Source organism: Moschus berezovskii, chromosome X (genome assembly GCF_049115385.1).
Source record: "Moschus berezovskii isolate FMDL1 chromosome X, NW_MosBer_1.0, whole genome shotgun sequence".
Taxonomy (NCBI): domain Eukaryota; kingdom Metazoa; phylum Chordata; class Mammalia; order Artiodactyla; family Moschidae; genus Moschus; species Moschus berezovskii.
Window position 1 is genome coordinate 85,644,260 of NC_142488.1, and position 19,710 is coordinate 85,663,969.

General features: G+C 36.0%; 1 protein-coding gene across 9 annotated transcripts in view; it reads left to right on the top strand.

Annotated features, from left to right (window-relative positions):
• DIAPH2 (diaphanous related formin 2) overlaps window positions 1-19,710 on the top strand; it is a 1,076,961-nt gene that overhangs the window by 658,286 nt on the left and 398,965 nt on the right. For all 9 annotated transcript variants that reach the window (XM_088834166.1, XM_055438268.2, XM_088834164.1 and 6 more), the window contains one exon: window positions 17,550-17,674. In XM_088834166.1, coding sequence (XP_088690292.1) covers window positions 17,550-17,674 — 125 coding nt within the window. The remainder of the gene's footprint in view (window positions 1-17,549; window positions 17,675-19,710) is intronic.

Consider the following 19,710-nt stretch of genomic DNA (forward strand, 5'->3'; position numbering starts at 1 on the left):
TGTCAGTGGCAATGTTCCTATAAAGCTTTATTTATGGACACAAATTTGAATTTCATACAATTTTCATGTGTCACAGATTTTCTTTTTTTTTGCAACCACTTCTAAATGTAAAAAAGCATTCGTAGCCTGCAGACCATATGAAAATAGGCAGATTTGGCCTATGGGCAAGTAGTTTGCCAACTCTTGATTTAGAACAATTTATACATGTATTTATAATATTTTAGAACATACAGTATGCAAGATATTATCTTGCTGTGCATGTATACAGGTGATTATTTTCAAATTCCTTTCCCTGATTTCATAAATGATCATGAGACATTTGAAAAATCTGAAGGGCCTTTAACCAGATTGTGTGTGTATGTGCTTGTTGAGAATTTTGCCAGAATACTTCAAAGTCTCTGGGCTTTACTTTGCCTAATGTTTTCTCACTTGTGTAGATGAATGAAGATTTTCAACAGTTTTTCTTTGCATGACTTTTAAAACTATGTACTATTTAAAAAGTGTCTGTAGCCCTTCCTTGTATATTTGATGCGTCTCTTTTACCTAGGGTGAAGGGACTTTTCAGGAACATATTTGAATAGACTGAGAATTCTGCATTACAAAGTTCAGATACTTGGAAAGATGGGCCTTATGAAAGATGACTGATTTAAACCATCCTTTGTGCCTCTAAAGTAGTTATTTTCATCAGAACCCAAAATACATCCAATGATTTTGGGGGGTAGGTGTTGCTTCGTAGAATCTCCCTATACACTTAAAAAGGTCCCTTCCCTTCTTTGTTAACAATCAGATTCACCCTATGTTCCAGTATTCTATCCCCTATAAAATGCAAAATGAACATGTGAGTGATATGGAGGTACCATTCAAATTTAGGGAGTTTCTTTTCTTTCGCAAAGAGGTTATTAAAACAAAATGCATTACACATTTAAGATCCTACATAATCTTTTATAAGATGATTCTTTTTCAATTGATATAAAAGAAATCACATATTTTTCTGTTATTACAAAGTTTTGTGAACTTTACACTATTGGCTGTACAATCATCATTCGTATCATTGTACTGAAGTTTTTACTTAATTATTTCCTTATCTCTGGTTGTCTAGATTGTCATTTTTGTGCCACTTCATATAATACCACATGATTTTCTTTGGCCCAAATTCCTGACTTATCTTTCATTTTCTTTTTCTTTCTTTCTTTCTTTTTTTGAAGACAGTTACGAATAGCTAGTATTACTGTGTCAAAGATGCGAATATTTGTAATCCGTTTAACAATTTTAACTTTTCTTGAAAAGTTGTTGCTGTTGTTGTTGTTTTTTTTAGTTTACATTGTAGAAGAGTTTCTGGAGACTAAAAATAGTCTGTATTTTAAAAATCATGTTTGCTAATTGGGTCAATGAGAAGCATGGTGTCTCAGTTCAAACAAAATTTATTAAGTACTCACTAAATGAGAAGTATTAGAAACTGAGAATAGGGAAATATTTTTGATAGTCTCACTCTGCTTTCAAGGAACTAAAATTCTCTTAAGAGAGGTAGCCATATAAACTATTGGAATGCAAGGGGGAAAATGCTATAAAAGAATCAAAAGTACCATGAGAGTATTGAAAATGATGTCATTGCAGATAAAGATGTCATGAGAAGTTCCATACATGAATTGACCTAGAAAAGAATGGAAATTCCTAGGAAAGAGAGTAGAGTGATTATTACCAGAGCGGGGGTGGGGGTTGTTTGGGACAAATGGGGAGATACTAGTCAAATGGTATAAACTTCTAGTTATTAGATTAAGAAGTTCTAGGGATCTGATGTACAGCATAATGACTATAGCTAAAAATGTATGATAATCTTGAATGTTGCTAAGAGAGTAGGTCTTAAGTGTTCTCACCACAAAAAAAAAAAAAAATGATAATTATGTCACAGGGCGGAGGTGTGAACTAAAGCAATGGTGGTGATCATTTTGCTATATATAAATGTGTCAAATCAACACATCAGTATACTTAAACATAGACAGTGTTATAGGCCAATTATATCTCAGTAAAGCTGCAAAGGAAAAACAATAAAATAAGAAATAGTAACATTGACTTTTTTTCCTGAATATGGAGGGTGGTTTTTTTTTTTGTTGTTGTTCTTTTGATCAGCTAAAAGAAAGCAAATAATTGTGGGTTGTGGGAAATGAGGGGGACAAGTCAGCAAGTGCTGTTTTAATAAGCAGTTTTATAGAATGATTTGACTCTAAACTATACATTAATAACTGTCATAAAAGCAAAAACTATGCTTAAAACTTCCACAAAGAAATTAAAAGTGGCTTATGTTCTTTCTAAAGAAGAATGGGAATTCATTAGTCCAGGGTAGCAGAAATATTCTAGGCAGAAAAATATGAACCAATGGAGGGAAATATGAAAGAAGTTGAGGATGGCAATTCAGTAGCATTAAATGTGAAAGAATGACCTTAAATGAAAATAAGAGAGAAGGAGGTGGAAGTCGTCTTTTTAAAGTCATATTGATCCTGTTCGTGACAAGAGCACAAAAAGAAATAACATCTTTATAATTCTATACTGTGCTACTTAATAGGATAAGAGCTTTGTCGTATATATTTCACGTAATCACCATGATAACCTTATGAAGTTAGCATTGTTTTCTCTATTTCACCGTGAGGAAATTAAGGTTCAAAAACTTGAAGTTAGTGAAAGTGAAAATCACTGAGTCGTGTCCGACTCTTTGCGACCCCATGGAATTCTCTAGGCCAGAACACTGGAGTGGGTAGCCTTTCCATTCTGCAAGGGATCTTCCCAAACCAGGGATTCAACCCAGGTCTCCCTCATTGCAGGCAGACTCTTGAGCCCCAAGAGGGGCCCAAGAACACTGGAGTGGGTAGCCTATCCCTTCTCCTGGGGCTCTTCCTGACCCAGGAATCAAACCGGAGTCTCCTGCATTGCAGGCGAATTCTTAACCAACTGAGCTATCAGGGAAGTCCAACATGGCCCAAATCACATAGTAAGTAATGGGTAAAGAATTCAAAATAGGTGTCTCTGACTCCAAAGGCCGTGTTTTTTCCTACCATAATATTAGCATACCACTGGATTACTAAATGATTTTAAGCTTTGTGGTGGCAAATCAGGTTTTAGGTTTTAAAGAATAAGTCTGGCATGGTATGGAACCAGATTTTAGGACACCATTTTTCACTAATTTGCAAGTGTGTCTCTAGGAGGACAATTTAGTAGGATATGTTAGTAGGATATTTAGCAGGATATTGTTCATTCAATTTTCAATTTCAGTTCTACTGACACTAGTCAGCATCTCCTGTGTGCTAGGCCTTCTTCGTGTGTTTTACCACATTCTGTAAATTAATATTAATTGTAGTTGAATACAATATTTTAATACTGAGACATGTTTTATAACGTTTGTCTAGTTTGAGCTACTAGAAAAACTGTTTTGGAAAAACATATGTGATGTTCAGGACTAAATCTCTTATCAGTATGTATTATCAGCATGGCATCTGGTTGTGTGTCATGGATAGAATTTCCTGTGATCACAGCTTAAGCAATGTTATTCTGAAACTTTTTAAGCATCCAACCATATTTAATACTGAAATGGTGTTTTTGATTTGGTGGGAAATTGAGAGGTCTACATAATAAATGTTATTATTTAGTTGTCCAGGGTTGAAAGTTACGACCATTTGGGTGGAATTATTTGAGTTTTCTTACCCATTACTGGCTCCATAGAAGATCTGTAAATCCTTTATAAGTTGGCAAAATAATTTGGGTAAAAGGACCATAATTATTAAACATTTATTTTAAAATACTGAAGGCCAGAAATTATAGGGCAAATGTAACTTGCTGACTGATTGGAGGCACAGTGATGGACCTTTTGAAATTGATGGAAGGTGAAATTTGTTTAAATTTTTTTTCAAATAAAAATAAAGGGAAAAATACATGTCCTTTAAAAAAAAAAATGAAGGAGATTAGGACTTTATCACATCCAGGGCAGCAACAGAGTTGCTTGGGAACTAAAGCAAGATGTGTGCAGCATCCCTTTCTACTCAGTACACTCAGGAGTGTTAATTATATTGTTCTACTCTGATTAAAATGCAGGTAAGCACTGCTGTTGGCCTTGAACAGTTTACTGATAAGAAATTCTGCAGTTAATTGTGATGACCATTCAAAGAAAAACAACCAACAGTGAAAGCTAGAAATGTGTATACCCCAAAAGATTGCAGAGCTACAGGCAGGAAGAAGACATACTTACTGTGAATACCTCAACTGGAACTGGTGGGAGAGAGGGACCAAAGAAGGATGAAATCTACTTTGTCTTTTATTGGCTTAACCACCCTTAACCCTTCCACTTGTGCCAGTGTTTATGTACCAGTTACGTACGCTATGAAGGAAAAACAACTGAGTCTTTCTGATTTCTCCTTCTTTTAAGGAAATTTTCTTGACAATGTGCTTCAAAGGTGTGCACTTTTTGATTTTGTGTACTCCCCCCACCTCCAAGTGCAATTAGCTGTGTGGTTGTTATTGACAATGTTTATTTCAAGAGAAATAAAACAGCAAGACTTTGGGAGAAAATGGCTTACTAGAAGTATCCATGGTAGCTGTGAAAGTTTAGAGTAACTCAACAAAGTAGAGGAAAGAAGAAAAAGAGGAATAAATTATAAGCATAGCCCAGAGGAAAATGACCTTACCCAACATCTAGAAATGTTTGTACTTGGAATGAGTCAAGGATGCAGGAATTATTACCTAGATTTATACAGCCAGAAGGCTAGCTGTAGACTAAATTATATAATGAAACAATATAACGGAAGTTTGTGTCTGTATGCAAATGTCACCCTATTTCCTGTGTCCAGCTCAGACTTCTCTTCCGAGCTCCAGATCCATATATCCAACTGGCAATTTGCCATCTCAACTTGTATGCTTCATGCAGTTGAGACTTGGTTAGTCCAGAGCTAAATAAACCTTTGAATATTCCCCACAGATTTCCCTCCTAATGTTTGATTTCCTTTGTTCATGCTGGAAACCCAGGAATCATTCTTAACAATTCTTTCTCTTTGCCATTCAGGTTTCATCCCCCACCCCAAGTCGAGTCAGCTGTATATCTGACTTTATAATATAAACTGCAACCATCTTTGGTCACGCTAATCCAAGTCACCATCATTTCCTGCCTAGACTATAATCACTGTTTCTTAACTCTGCCCACGTTTACTATTCTTGACCCCTTCCCTCCATTTTCCACCTAGCTGCCATAAATTGAATCTTTTCCAAAGTGTAATTTTCATCAGCCTCTCCTCTTTAAAGCCTTTCAGTACATTCCCATTACTTTAGGGTGAAACCTAAGCTTCTTATCATGGCCATGAAGGCTCCACCTACTTCTCAAACTTCATTTCCTCATTGTTAGGTTATTAGGCATAAACACTTAAGGTATAATAGATTTATGAAATGATAACACCCAGATAAAGCCCTGCTTTATTTATGGACAGACTTCAGTGGTAAGGAACTTATATCTTCTAATTTGTTGACTTTGTATTGTGAATCTCTTGTCTGTGGGCATATATACTGATGTTACTAGTATCCACAGTCGGTTAATGAATAAGGAACACACAACCCTAAGCTTACTATATGCTTCCAAAACCTCTCTTATCTGACCTGTAACCCTAAGCAGAACTGCCAATCCAAGCAGTATACTAATGTGGAAGGGACTCTGATGACTCCAGTATTTTGACCTTAGTACTGACACTGACAACCTGCATTCAGTTTGGGTTAAAGTTGACAATTTTGTATATATACATATCTGTGGACTCCATGCACTAAACTTCCTCTGGGAAAACCCAGTCAAGTGCAAAAATAGCTTTGCCAAATAGTATAGTCCCAGTAATTTCCCTGATGAGGTCAGGAATACAGTTCGTGGGTAATTCAGCCACAGTCACAAAAATTACACTCAAGAAGGCTAACTTTCTTTTAATATAGCATCATGATTTTATGATGACATTATCTACATGTATTTAGTTCTTGTCAAATATAATGTTGAGGAAAGTGTTCAAATGGTTTCTCAATCCATATAAGCTTTTCGGACCATATTAAACATATAGTATACCAGGAGTAAAGTTGCCATTAAGTGATTGCTCAGAAGAAAACATCTGTGAATGCTTTTTCAAGAAGCAGATAGTTGTTTTGGAGGAAAAAAAAAAGTGCTCATTTCTTACTCCTAGTTTATTGGCATTTTGATAATATTGAATATAGTTGTTTTTCACATTTTTTCTTTGACTTTTTCATAATATTCATTATAACTCAAAACTAAATGCATATGTAAACATAGGCTCAAAATTCCAAATTTTACTAACTTGTAATTTCATATCTCTTAAGACTTTTGTCCTTTCTAGCCTTTAGTCAACAGTCTACATTTTACATATTTTTCTGTAATTTTACTCATTTTAAGTCCCTCTGTTATAGGTAATATTAAGTAGCATCCTTTCACAAGGATCCCTTTTACCACTAGTGTTCTGATTCCAAGGCAAAAGAAGAATGAATTACATAGACTTGACAAGTGAATAATAATATAGGATTGTCATAAAGTAGCTGAAGGTTCTGACAAGCAAGCTTTTTGTTAAGGAGAATAACTTTCCAGTCACTCACATAAAATCTACAAATAAGGACAATTCAGCATAGTCCAGCCTCAACTCAGTAAAGATATGACTTGACCCATTAAAATTATTCCACTTTGAGATGTGGGTGAGTCAGACATCTTTTACTCTAAGAAAAACAAATGAGCTTTGAAAAAGATTCTACCTAATGACAACAAACTATTCCAACAAGACTATATTCAGCATCGCTTTATAGAAGCTTCAGCTTGCATCTGTACATCCCAATCCTGGCCTAGAGCTAAGACTGTCAACAAGAATAGGAGATTTCAGTTTGTTTTTTAGCCTTTGATTTAAAAAAATCACACATACGATTTGCTGCAGGCAGAATAACACTTGCAGAAGAGACAGCAGGTAAAAGAACTCCATGCTTCGCTGGCAGCTTGGCTGTCCAGTGCTGATGGGTTGGTAATCAGGGTATAGAATGTTGAGCTGCAAATCGTAATTCGGAGGGTTTTTAAATTTTCTATACCTCCTCCTTTACCCATTTATCCTTTTAGCATACCTTCGATAGTTATTAGCAAGATTTTGTTTCGTTTTGTCCTTTTGTTAGAATGCTCCATTTGTTTCTTCTTTTTTTTTTTTTTTGCATATGTGACTTTTTTTTAAATTTATGTACTTTAATTGGAGGCTAATTACTTTACATTATTGTATTGGTTTTGCCATACATTGACATGAATCTGCGCCGGGTGTACATGTGTTCCCCCTCTTGAACCCCCCTCCCATTTGTTTCTTCTTTTAAAAAAAAGTGTATTTAGACTGAGGTTTGTAGGTTTAGATCTTATACAAATGTATGAACCCAAAGAGTGAAATATACTTAGGTTTTGGGGGGTTTTTTTAGTTAAACATGCATATGGTTTATAAAGTAGTTCACATATTTTGTTATCGATGTTCCTCTGCTCGAGCATCAGTTCAGGCCATATTATGGATCCAGTTGAGAGAAATTGCACCTTATTCCTAAAGGCACATGTTCTGAGAATAAACAATGGATGGCTCTTGTGAACACACATTGAGGACATATATTTTTAAATTTCATTTAGTAAGGATCCTGGTGGCTCAGACAATAAAGAATCTGCCTGCAATGCAGGAGACTCAGGTTGAATTCATGGATTGTGAAGATCCCCTGGAGAAGGGCATGGCAACCTATTCCACTATTCTTGCCTGGAAAATTCCATGGACAGAGCCTGATGGGCTACAATCCATGGGGTAGCAAAGAGTTGGACATGACTGAGCGACTAACACTTTTACTTTCACTAGATAAATTGTGCTTTCTGTTAAGATGACTTTTTAACAGTTTTTTTTTTACCCCCTCTTGAGAGTGACTCATTCTCTAATGGATTTTTTTTTTTAAGTAGACGGATTTCTTATTTGGTGCCATTTCTCGCTTACTTTCTTTAAAGCCCACAATGCTGAGCCTTCGCTATTGTTATTATATAAACACATTTAGTTCATTTCCATGTATAGCATTCATATAAAATGAAACTATTAACTTATAAGTGTACTTGAGAAAGAATGCAACTGTGCCTATTGTTCTCACTGCTTGTAATGCCCTTTTCTTTTTTATGTATACTTTTTGGATCAGTCACTTTAATGTTGTGCCGCTCAGCTGATAGTAATTCTTCACCTAAATATATTCAGTTAGAGAAAATTGCAAGGTGCTTATATTCATGCTTGGGCCTATTCACATACCAACTTTCAAGAGTAAATTTTTACTTGGCCTTTCTTCGAGCAAGGATGTTAAGAAGTGTTCAGTTGCTTTGTCAGTGGGTAAAATTAATAGAAATATTTAATTCAGAGAAAAAAATTACTCCACTTGCTGGAAAAAAAATTTTATTTGCATAAGATTACACATTCTGCCCATGGTCTAGAGAATGTCACCAGAGTAATGTGATTTTTTTTTTTCCAATGGATATCAGTTCTCTTTTGTCCTGTGTAATTGAGTAGTCTTTCCATATAAAATCTCACTTAAAGCATTTATCTTTTCACTTTCCTTTTCTTCAAATTATGAATTGCAGCAAATCTATCATTTCAGATGTTTTGAATGAAGATCAGGCCACTCATTATATTTGTTTGAAACCAGAAAATAAGTACTATATGTATATTTCTTAACTGATATAAGTAGATAAATAAGATGTGGGGGGAAGGTTTCTCCCTACATATAACTCAAGAGAGTGTACTGAACTTAAAAGGTTATTTATGGAGTACAAGGAAGAGAGCTATAATAACAAACTTGATAGCTATAATTTAATTTTTTAGTGTTGTAATTCACATTTAGTAATTTAGTAGCAGATGTGAAAAATGAGAATGAGATGGCTGGATGGCATCACCGACTCGATGGACATGAGTTTGAGTGAACTCTGGGAGTTGGTGATGGACAGGGAGGCCTGGTGTGCTGTGATTCATGGGGTCGCAAAGAGTTGGACGTGACTGAGCAACTGAACTGAACTGTAAAAAATGAAATGAGAGAAAAAAGTTAAAGTGCCACCTAACTGACTAGTCAGTCATTGAAAATGCCTGTAATGGGAATTTACTCAGCTAAAAAATGTTTACACTGTCATTAAAGACTCCTTAATTTATATTAGTGAACTAATATAATGATAAGCACAAAAATAGACCCTGAGGCGAGGGCTACATAGTAGAGAATCATTTCTAACTCACTCTGGCATTTAAATGTTCTTGGAACTCCAATGGCCCTATATATCCTTACCACCTACAGTAAAAAAAAAATATATATATATATAAAATTAGATGTAATAATTATAATATATAAATGTTATATGTGTGTGTGTGTATATTTCCCTCTCTCTCACATACATGCATGAAAGCATGCGCAAACCCTGAAGACATATTGGAAGTAATGTAAGCTAGAACATAATTGGTTACATTATCAATATTGCCTCCTCTTAAGATTGAAGTAAATGTATTCACAGCAAATATCAGGCACGTGGACACATGTTAATTCTTTTTAATACTTAAAAACAAAATTAGGCATGTCTAGAAAAGCAAAGTAACTAAATTGTAAGTGTCTCAAGGGAAATATGGATGCACAGATTTTATGCACAAATTTTTTGACCCCATGGACTGAAGCAAGCCAGGCTTCTCTGTCCATCAAAAACTCCCGAAGCTTGCTCAAACTCATATCCATAGATTCGGTGATGGCATCCAACCATCTTATCCTCTGTCTTCCCCTTCTCCTCCCTCTTTCAAAATTTTCCAGCATCAGGGTCTTCCAGTGAGTCAAATGGCATCAAATGGCCAAAGTGTTAGAACTTCAGCTTCAGCATCAGTCCTTCCAAAGAATATTCAGGACTGATTTCCTTTATGATTGACTGGTTGGATCTCCTTGCAGTTGAAGGGACTCTCAAGAGTCTTCTCCAACACCACAGTTCAAAAGCATCAATTCTTTGGTGCTCAGCTTTCTTTGTAGTCCAACTCTCACATCCTTACATGACTACTGGAAAAACCATAACTTTGACTAGACGGACCTTTGTCGGCAAAGTAGTGTCTCTGCTTTTTATTATGCTGTCTAGGCAACCCACTCCAGTACTCTGGCCTGGAAAATCCCATGGACGGTGGAGCCTGGTTGGCTGCACTCCATGGGGTCGCTAAGAGTCAGATGTGACTGAGCGTCTTCACTTTCACTTTTCACTTTCATGCACTGGAGAAGGAAATGGCAACCCACTCCAGTGTTCTTGCCTGGAGAATCCCAGGGATGGGGCAGCCTGAGATGGGCTGCCATCTGTGGGATCACACAGAATCGGACACGACTGAAGTGACTTAGCAGCAGTAGCTGTAGGTTGATCATAGCTTTTCTTCCAGGGAGCATTTATCCTTTAATTTCATAGCTGCAGTCACCGTCCACAGTGATTTTGGAGTCCAAGAAAATAAAATCAGTCACTGCTTCCACCTTTCGCCCTTCTATTTGCCATGAAGTGATGGGACCGTATGTTGTGATCTCGTTTCTTGAATGCTGAATTTTAAGCCAGCTTTTTCACTTTCCTCTTTCATCTCAAGAGACGCTTTAGTTCCTCTTCACTTTCTGCTGTTAGAATGGTATCATCTGCATATCTGAGATTGTTGATATTTCTCCGAGGAATCTTTATTCTAACTTGTGATTCATCCAGTTTGGCATTTCACATGACATACTCTGCATATAAGTTAAATAAGCAGGATGACAATATACAGCCTTGTCATACTCCTTTTCCAATTTCAAATCAGTCAGTTGTTCCACATCTGTTTCTCACTGTTGCTTCCTGACCTGAATAAAAGTTCCTCAGGAGACAGTTAAGATAGTCTGGTACTCCTGTGTGTTTAAGAATTTTCCACAGTTTGTTATGATCCACACAGTCAAAGACTTTGGCGTAGTCAATAAAGCAGAACTAGATGTTTTTCTGGAACTTTCTTCTTCATTCAGTGAGTGTTGGCAATTTGATCTCTGGTTCCTGTGCCTTGTCTGAATCCAGAGTGTACATCTGGAAGTTCTCAGTTCACACACTGCTAAAGCTTAGCTTGAAGGATTTTGAGCATAACCTTGCTAGCATGTGAAATGAGCACAGTTGTGTGGTAATTTTGAACATTCATTGTCATTGCACTTCTTTGGGATTAGAATGAAAATTGACCTTTTCTAGTCCTGTGGCAACTGCTGTTTTCCAAATTTGCTGACATGAGTGTAGCACTTTAACAGCATCTTATAGGATTTTAAATAGCTCAGCTGAAATTTCATCACCTCCACTAACTTTGTTTCTAGTAATGCTTCCTAAGGCCCACTTGACATCGTACTCCAGGATGTCTGGCTCTAGGTGAGTGATCACACCATCATGGTTATCTGTGTCATTAAGATCTTTTTTGTCCTCTGTATCCTTGCCAACTCTTCTTAATCTCTTCTGCTTCTGTTAGGTCCTTACCATTTCTGTCCTTTATCATACCCATCCTTGTTCCCTTGATACTTCAAATTTTCTAAGATCTCTAGTCCTTCTTATTGTGTTGTTTTCCCTCTATTTCTTTGCATTGTTCCTTTAAGAAGCGTTCTTATCTCTCCCTGGGCTTCCCTCATTATTATAGGTAAAAAATCCGCCTGCAATGCAGGAGACCCTGGTTCGATTCCTGGGTCAGGAAGATCCCTAGGAGAAGGGAAAGGCTACACACTCCAGTATCCTGGCCTGGAGAATTCCATGGACTGTATAGTCCATGCAGTTGCAGAGTCGGACATGACTGAGTGACTTTCACTTTCTTTCTTATCTCTCCTTGCTATTCTCTGGAACTCTGCATTCAGTTGGGTATATCTTTCCCTTTCTCCGTTGCCTTTCCCTTGTTTTCTTGCCTCAGCTATTTATAAAGCCTCCTCAGACAACCAGTTTGTCTCCTTGCATTTCATTTTCTTTGGAATGGTTTTGGTCACTTCCTTCTGTACAATGTCCTGAACTTCCATCCATTGTTCTTCAGGTACTCTGTCAGATCTAATCCCTTGAATCTATTTGTGACTTACACTGTATAATTGTAAGGGATTTGATTTAGTCATACCTGAATGGCCTAGTAGTTTTCCCTCGTTTATTCCATTTAAGCCAGAATTTTACAATAAGGAGCTCATGATCTGAGCCAAAGTCAGCTTCAGGTCTTGTTTTTCCTGACTATATAGTGGTTCTCCATCTTTAGCTGCAAAGGACATAATTAATCTGATCTTGGTATTGTTCATCTGGTGGTATCCATGTGTGCAGTCATCACTTGTGTTGTTGGAAAAAGGTGTTTGCTATGTCCAGTGTGTTCTCTTGACAAAACTCTGTTAGCCTTTCTCCTGCTTCATTTTATACTTCAAGACCAAACTTGCCTGTTATTCCAAGTACCTCTTGACTTCCTACTTTTGTATTCCAATCCCCTATGATGGAGAAGAAACCTTTTTTGGTATTAGTTCTAGAAGGTATTGGGCTTCCCTGGTGGCTCAGAGGGTAAAGTGTCTGACTGCAATGTGGGAGAACTGGCTTTGATCCCTGGGACTGGAAGATCCCCCGGAGAAGGAAATGGCAACCCACTCCAGTATTCTTGCCTGAAGAATCCCATGGACTGAGGAGCCTGGTAGGCTACAGTCCATAGGGTTGCAAATAATTGGACACAACTGAACGACTTCACTAGAAGGTGTTATAGAAACAGTCAACTTAAACTTCTTCAGCATCAGTTCTTGCAGCATAGACTTGGATTACTGTGATGCTGAATGATTTGCCTTGTAAACGAATGGAGATCATTCTGTCGTTTTTGAGGTTGCACCCGAGTACTGCATTTCGGACTCTTCTGTTGACTATGAGGGCTGCTCTGTTTTTTCTGAAGGATCCTTGCCCACAGTAGTAGATATAATGGTCATCCGAATTAAATTTTCCCATTCCCTTCCATTTTAGTTGATTGATTCCTCAAGATGTTGATGTTCAATCTTGCCATCTCCTGCTTGACCATGTCCAATTTACCTTAATTCATGGACTTAACTTCCAGGTTCCTATACAGTATTGTTCTTTACAGCACTGTACTTTACTTTCACCAACAGACCCATCCACAACTGTCTGTTGTTTCCACTTTGGCTCAGCCGCTTCATTCTTTCTGGAGCTATTAGTATTTGCCCTCTGCTCTTTGCCAGTAGCATATCGGACACCTTCTAACCTGGGGGGCTCATCTGGTATTATATCTTTTTGCCTTTTCTTACTGTTCATGGAGTTCTTTTGGAAAGAATACTGGAATGGGTTGCAATTTCCTTGTCTAGTGGACCACATTTTTCTTTTCCAGAAAACTTCACTATGACGCGTCCAACCTTAGTGGGACTGCATGGCATGGCTCATAGCTTCATTGAGTTATACAAGCCCCTTCATCATGACAGGGCCATGATCTTTGAACAGGTGATAATATTTAACATAGTAAATAATAAATGTTAGTTATTGATTAGGAGCATAAGTGATTACTAACCCTTATACCTTAGGAGGACTAGTTGAAGGAACTGCATGTTTGTAACCTTGGCAGATTAAGAAGATGCAAGGGACATCTTTCCTATAAAATAGGAAGTAGACTTAAGCAATGTTGCTTTAAGGCAAAATGTGGACTAATGGGTAAGAAGACTTCAAGTATGCTGATTTTGATTATAAGCAAGTAGAGTTTTTCTAATTATATCAAGTGTCAAAAAGGAAATAAGCCATTCAGGGGTAGAATGAATCCTCTGTAAATTCACTGGGTATCCCTTCTGTGCCAAGGCCCTCCCTCCAATCTGGGGCCACTTGTCTTGCTCCTTAGCCAGACCTGGAAGTTCGCATCTCTTAGTATAGAATTTCACCAATGAGAATAAGAAATGAGGAGTACCAAGTCAACCTTTCACCTCCTTTAACCAACTCTTTCAAGTTGAAGTTGCTTTATTTGTCTTATGCAGAGGCCAAGACTGACTTCATGTTTGTGGGGCCCAGTACAAAATGAAATTGCAAAGCTTAGTTTGAAAAATTACTAAGAAGTTCAAAGTGCTGACAATAAAGCCTTAAACAAAGAACACGGCACTTTTAAGCATGGGGCCCCGGGTGACTTCATGGTTCACATATCCATTAAGTGGCCCTGATGGAGACAACCTGAGATACTAAGCAAGCAGCTGTAGTTTCTGTAAAGGTATAGCCAGTTCAGTAACATCCTCTCTTGTATTTGCTTTCTTCTCTTTTCCCTCATGCCTGTTTTACTGGGATTAAACCCCACCACTGATAAAGCTGTTACATGCAAGCTTTGTCATAGGCTCTGTTTTCTGGGAATGGAGATTGTCTGTCTATTTATTTATTTAGTAAATTTTATCGAACTTTAGTTGAATTACAGTGTTGTATTAATTTCTGCAGTACAGCAAAGTGAATTCATGCGTGCATGCTATGTCGGTTCAGCCGTGTCCAACTCTTTGTGACCCTGTGGACTGTAACCCACCAGGCTCCTCTGTCCATGGGATTCTCCAGGGAAGAATACTGGAGTGGGTTGCCATTTTCTCCTCCAGGGAATATTCCTGACCCAGGGATCAAACCCGCATCTCTTAATGTCTCCTACATTGACAGAGGAGTTCTTTTCTACTAATGCCAGCTGGAAAGCCCCATGAAGCAAAGAGAGTTTTATACATATATTCTTTTCCATTATGGTTTATCACAGGATATTGAATATAGTTCCTTGTACTATACAGTAGGACCTTATTGTTTACCCATTCTATGTGTAATAGTTTACATCTGCTGATCCCAAACTCCCAGTCCTTCCCATCCCCATTCTCTCTCCCCCTTGGTAAACACAAGTCTGTTCTCTATGTCTGTTAGTCTGTTTTTATTTCAGAAGGCTAACAATGATGCTGTACAATCTGAGCTTTTAAACCTTGAGGGGGCTGGTCCATATCTCCTTTAATGTCACTTCCAACTCTAAGATACCATAATTCCAACAATTTAAGGAGACATATTTTATATAATGGTATTTTTCCTTTAATGCACCTATAAATTTGCAGGTATGCTAAAATTCTTGGATTCTCACATCTCTGATATTTTACTTTCTTTTGTTCCAGCATAATATTAATAGTTTATTAGAGGGGGAGGATAGAGAAGCTTAGGAAAAGGTGACCCTTACTTCTCTTCCTTATCTCAGTTTTTCACTTTCCCCTTTGTTTAAGCATCTCCTGCAACCCTGCCTCCTCTATATATTAGATATACTTCAACTTCCTACTTCCTTTTCATTTTAATTTAATAATTAATATGCTAACTTCTGATTACTTTTGTTGTATCTAACTTCTGTACACATCCATTTGCAGAAGTGGGCATATGTTTAAATCCAATTCAAAATCCATTGAAATATACATATTCATTCAGCAGACATTCATTGGGTACAGTATATGATAAGTACTGAGGGAAAAGCAAAGTGTTAGTTAGGGATCTTACTATTAAGTAGCATGACAGTTCAGAGCAGAGACTCTGTGCTTATATACACAAAACCAAAAAAAAAAAGAAACTCTCGCTTAAAACAAAAGGCAATATGTGGAAGATCGCTTAAACAAATAGAAGTGTCTATAAATGTTAGAGAATTTGGACTAGAGCTCTAGAGGGATTTGGACTAGAGGGATTTATAGAGGTCTAAGGATTTGACATGTGAAATTGAGGCGGATAGATGTCTAAAAAATATTGTTTTATTCAGAATAAAACTTCAGAGTAAAGGCAATTTCAAAAATAATGTCTCTTGTTATTTGAGTTATCTATACGTTTGTGTGTATAGAAACTTGATTAGGCTGTTTCTTCACTGAACAATCAGAACAATCCTCAGATCATCCCCTTTTTACTACTGGAATTACCATTGTGACATAAACTTTGCCTCTGGGCACATTTTGTTTATTGCAGAAAGTTATCATGCGTTTATTTCTTCCATGTAGCCTAAATGACTTAAACAACTTGTCAATTTCATATCTTCAGCTTTTCAATCAAGTGAGTGGGAATGGAGAAGCCTTTTGAATAATTAGCAAGAATCTCCTGGAAAAATTGAAATGGAGAAATTCAGCTTTAAACTCAGAGAGAATGGTTTCCTTCACAGTAAATTCATCCTTTAAATAAAGCAAGCAATGATTACCGAGCTGTTAGCACATTTTTGGCAGGGCAAAACTCTTTGACTTCTCTAATAAGGAATAATCTCCAAGTTTGTCAGATCTAAACAAATGGAACTGAATTGGATTTAGCTATTTGTACTGACAGATTAATAGGAAAAAAATAATTTGTCTTTAGTGTTGGTATTTGATTTTCACTTTCTTGTACTTCCAAGTATATTTAAGCAATTTCTCCTCATTGAGATATAGGTGTGTATGTCAGCATGATGAATTTGTATCAGAAGACTGGCTGAAATTTGCCAGGGGGTTGATTTTTGTCAGTCTCTTGAATTATTCATTGTAATTCTAATACACCTCTGAATGAGACTGCAATTTACTTAAAAAAAATTGTAATATTATTCTATTTCTGTTTCACGGTCCTTTAATGAAAAGAACTGTGTTTCAGAAACCTGGATTTAAAAATCAATGTCGCAGGCTACCTATCAAATTTTAATACTTACCTTGTCTTTTCAACTAGAACCCTGTCAAATACTGTTGATATTGATAGAATTGTCTTCATATATAATTGGCAGTCATGGAGTAATAGAGTATCTGTAAAATAGTATAAGATTAAAAATAAAAAGTAGCTCTGTGAAAAGAAGGCATCCTCAGAGATCTGGAAAGTGTGAACGTATTTAAGAGCACTTTGAATGTAATACTTAAAATTATTGGTTGTCAATGAGGAGAGAAAAAGAAAAGTGCAGAAAATGTTAGGGGTAATTAAGGCAACTAATGATCATGTTTGAGGGCTCTCGGAAACTTTGTGGGTGTGTATGTGCAGATGTATTCGCTATGGTTTGCTCTAAATTCTTCACACCAAAAGTTATTTTTCTTGTCTCTGAGTATGAAAAGTAGTAAACGCAGGAATTTAAACCATAGATATTGGTTTATAAAAATCAGGGTCTTTCAACAAAAGAAAAATATTTGATCCTTTTATGTAATTTAACGTTAAATCATTTACATAGGCAAGAACATGCATTAATAGATAGGATCTCTTTGAACCCTAGTTTCTCTTTAATCTTCACATTAGATTTTAAAGAATGAAATATTAGGAAGTCCATCAATAAATTTAAATAGAAGTTGATTCATTTGAGCTAATGGCTGAATAAAATGACATTCCCATATTAAACATGATGATTTGGTATATTATACATTTTCACTTCCTTCATGGAGAGTAGACATTTTATGAGCAGTAATTTAGAAAAATGTGAGTTAGTTTCATGAAACTATTCTCCACGTTAAAAAAATACTTGAACTGATACGGTTTTCTTTTAGTTGTTTTGTGAAATACCTGGTGAAATATTCTAAATATTTTGCACATTGTTCTTTAGTTTCAGCTCAAATTCTCAAGAGCAGCCTTGCAGCAATGGAACAACAAATTGTTCATCTGGAACGTGACATCAAGCAATTCCCCAAAACAGAAAATCGACACGATAAGTTTGTGGAAAAGATGACAATATCCTTTATTTAAGCATTGTATTTGTTAGTGTGTGTGTGTGTGTGTGTCTGGCTGTCTATCCTGTGTCTTACCCTGTGGTTAGTTCTAAACTTACCATTCTATTCACATGGTTTGGATGAATTTGTGTATAGGCTGTTTTTATATTAGCAGCATAAATTTTAGTTCATGACATTTTGAATCATAGAGTAGGCAAGGGAACGATTATATAAGAAAAATGCCATTTCTCAAAGAAGAGTTTCATTTGAAAGCCTACAAGATATGCAAGGTAAGTCTTATGATGTTTGATAAGACTTAAAAGAAAGACTCTCCTTATATAACCAGTTATTTAAAGGAAAAGATCAATAAAAGAAATTGTTTTGTCAGAGTTCTTTTTTTTTGTTGTTGTTCTCTTTTTGTATGTGTAGGTATTTTCTGAGGGGTCATACATTTTCAAGGGCAATCAGAGGATAACTGCTATCAGTAGACTGAAAGGTTTTGAAGAATAAAATGGATGCATGGATGGACGGATAGATGAACTGATCAGTAGATTATGCATTTTAGTAAATTGTAATAGCTATCTGTATAACGTTAAGCATTGCCTGCTACATAAATGTTTTTAAATCCCTATTTTACATACAGTATATTCATATAAATTACAGAATTATATTAAAGGAAAATTTGAGAAATGATATTTAGCTTGAACTGCTTAATGTTAAATCTGGTATCTAAAGATAAACTATATTAGAGCTTTTTTTTTTTTTTTCTATTTTGGTTTTCAAAAGTTAAAGCCATATCCTCCTCCTCTGGGTTTAAATAAATATCTTGAACTGCAGATTGATTCACCATTTTTATATCTCTAGAGGGAATAAATACTGTAAATTCTTTATCTGATAATAAGTAAATTCTTTCAACAACTATATGGCAGTCACCTTGTTTCAAGGTTAAATCTTCTGTCTTTTTCTTCTCTCATATACTTTCTTTCCTGCCCAGCTTGGAATTTATGGTCCTGAACTTGAATTACTTGAGAATAGCAATTTATATTTATGCAAAAAAAAGATTTTGTTTTTTCATTTTCAATGTTTGGTTCATAAATTAATACTGTATTCTGTGTGGTCCTTTAGTGATGCTGAGTACTTATGTAAATAGGAATATTGGGAACATAAGTTTGTGGGAGATTGTAGGCAGGAAATCCTCAAAAATAACCTTTAATTACATAGCTGCCCACATTGAAATATTTCATATGAAGATTTAATTTTGTTGCTGATTAGATTTTTCTTTCAAATTTGTTATATTGTCTTGTGGTTGGAAGTACCACCTACAGTTTTCACCTGTTGATTTTGTTTCTTGCCTTACATATCTGTATTTAATTCCTGATCCCTTTTTTCTTTTTAACATTTTCTTCTACAGTTGGCATATGGCCACACAACAGCATGCAACATTGAGGAATCTTTGTTGCTCATTTCAAAAAAGAAAAGTAATTTCAAGCCCTCATGAACTTGGCCTGGATTCTATTTTATTTCTCTCTTTATGCAGGTAATTAAGTGCTTTGGAATGAAAATCCAGAGCCTTCTGCATCTGTATGTTACGGATGAATGGTTATTCTTCATTTAAATGGCACCGAAGTGTGACTGTCTACATGGGGATTGAAAAGTATATTAAAATGTATAGAATCGTTACTTTGGATATTATATTAGAAAAAAAAGAAATATGTAGAAATTTATTTAGAGAAAAAGTAGACTATTGACTCTGTCTTTTGGTTGAAGTTGATTAAAACCTCCGAATTAATAAATTACAATGGTAAAACTGTACTCAAATGATTCTTGCTTAGAAAGACCCCTTGGACAACCACTGAGAGGTTGAATCTTCTAGAAAATGGCAAACAAATGGTCTAATCATCATATGTATATATATATTATGTCAATTTTGGTGCTTACTTAATTTTTTTTCCACTCTTTTGACAATTTCAAAAGAGAAGGATATTTCCTTGTGGAATACTTGATTCAGTTTTAAAATCTGAACCATGATCCTATTTTTAGTGTAAGACTCTTTGTACT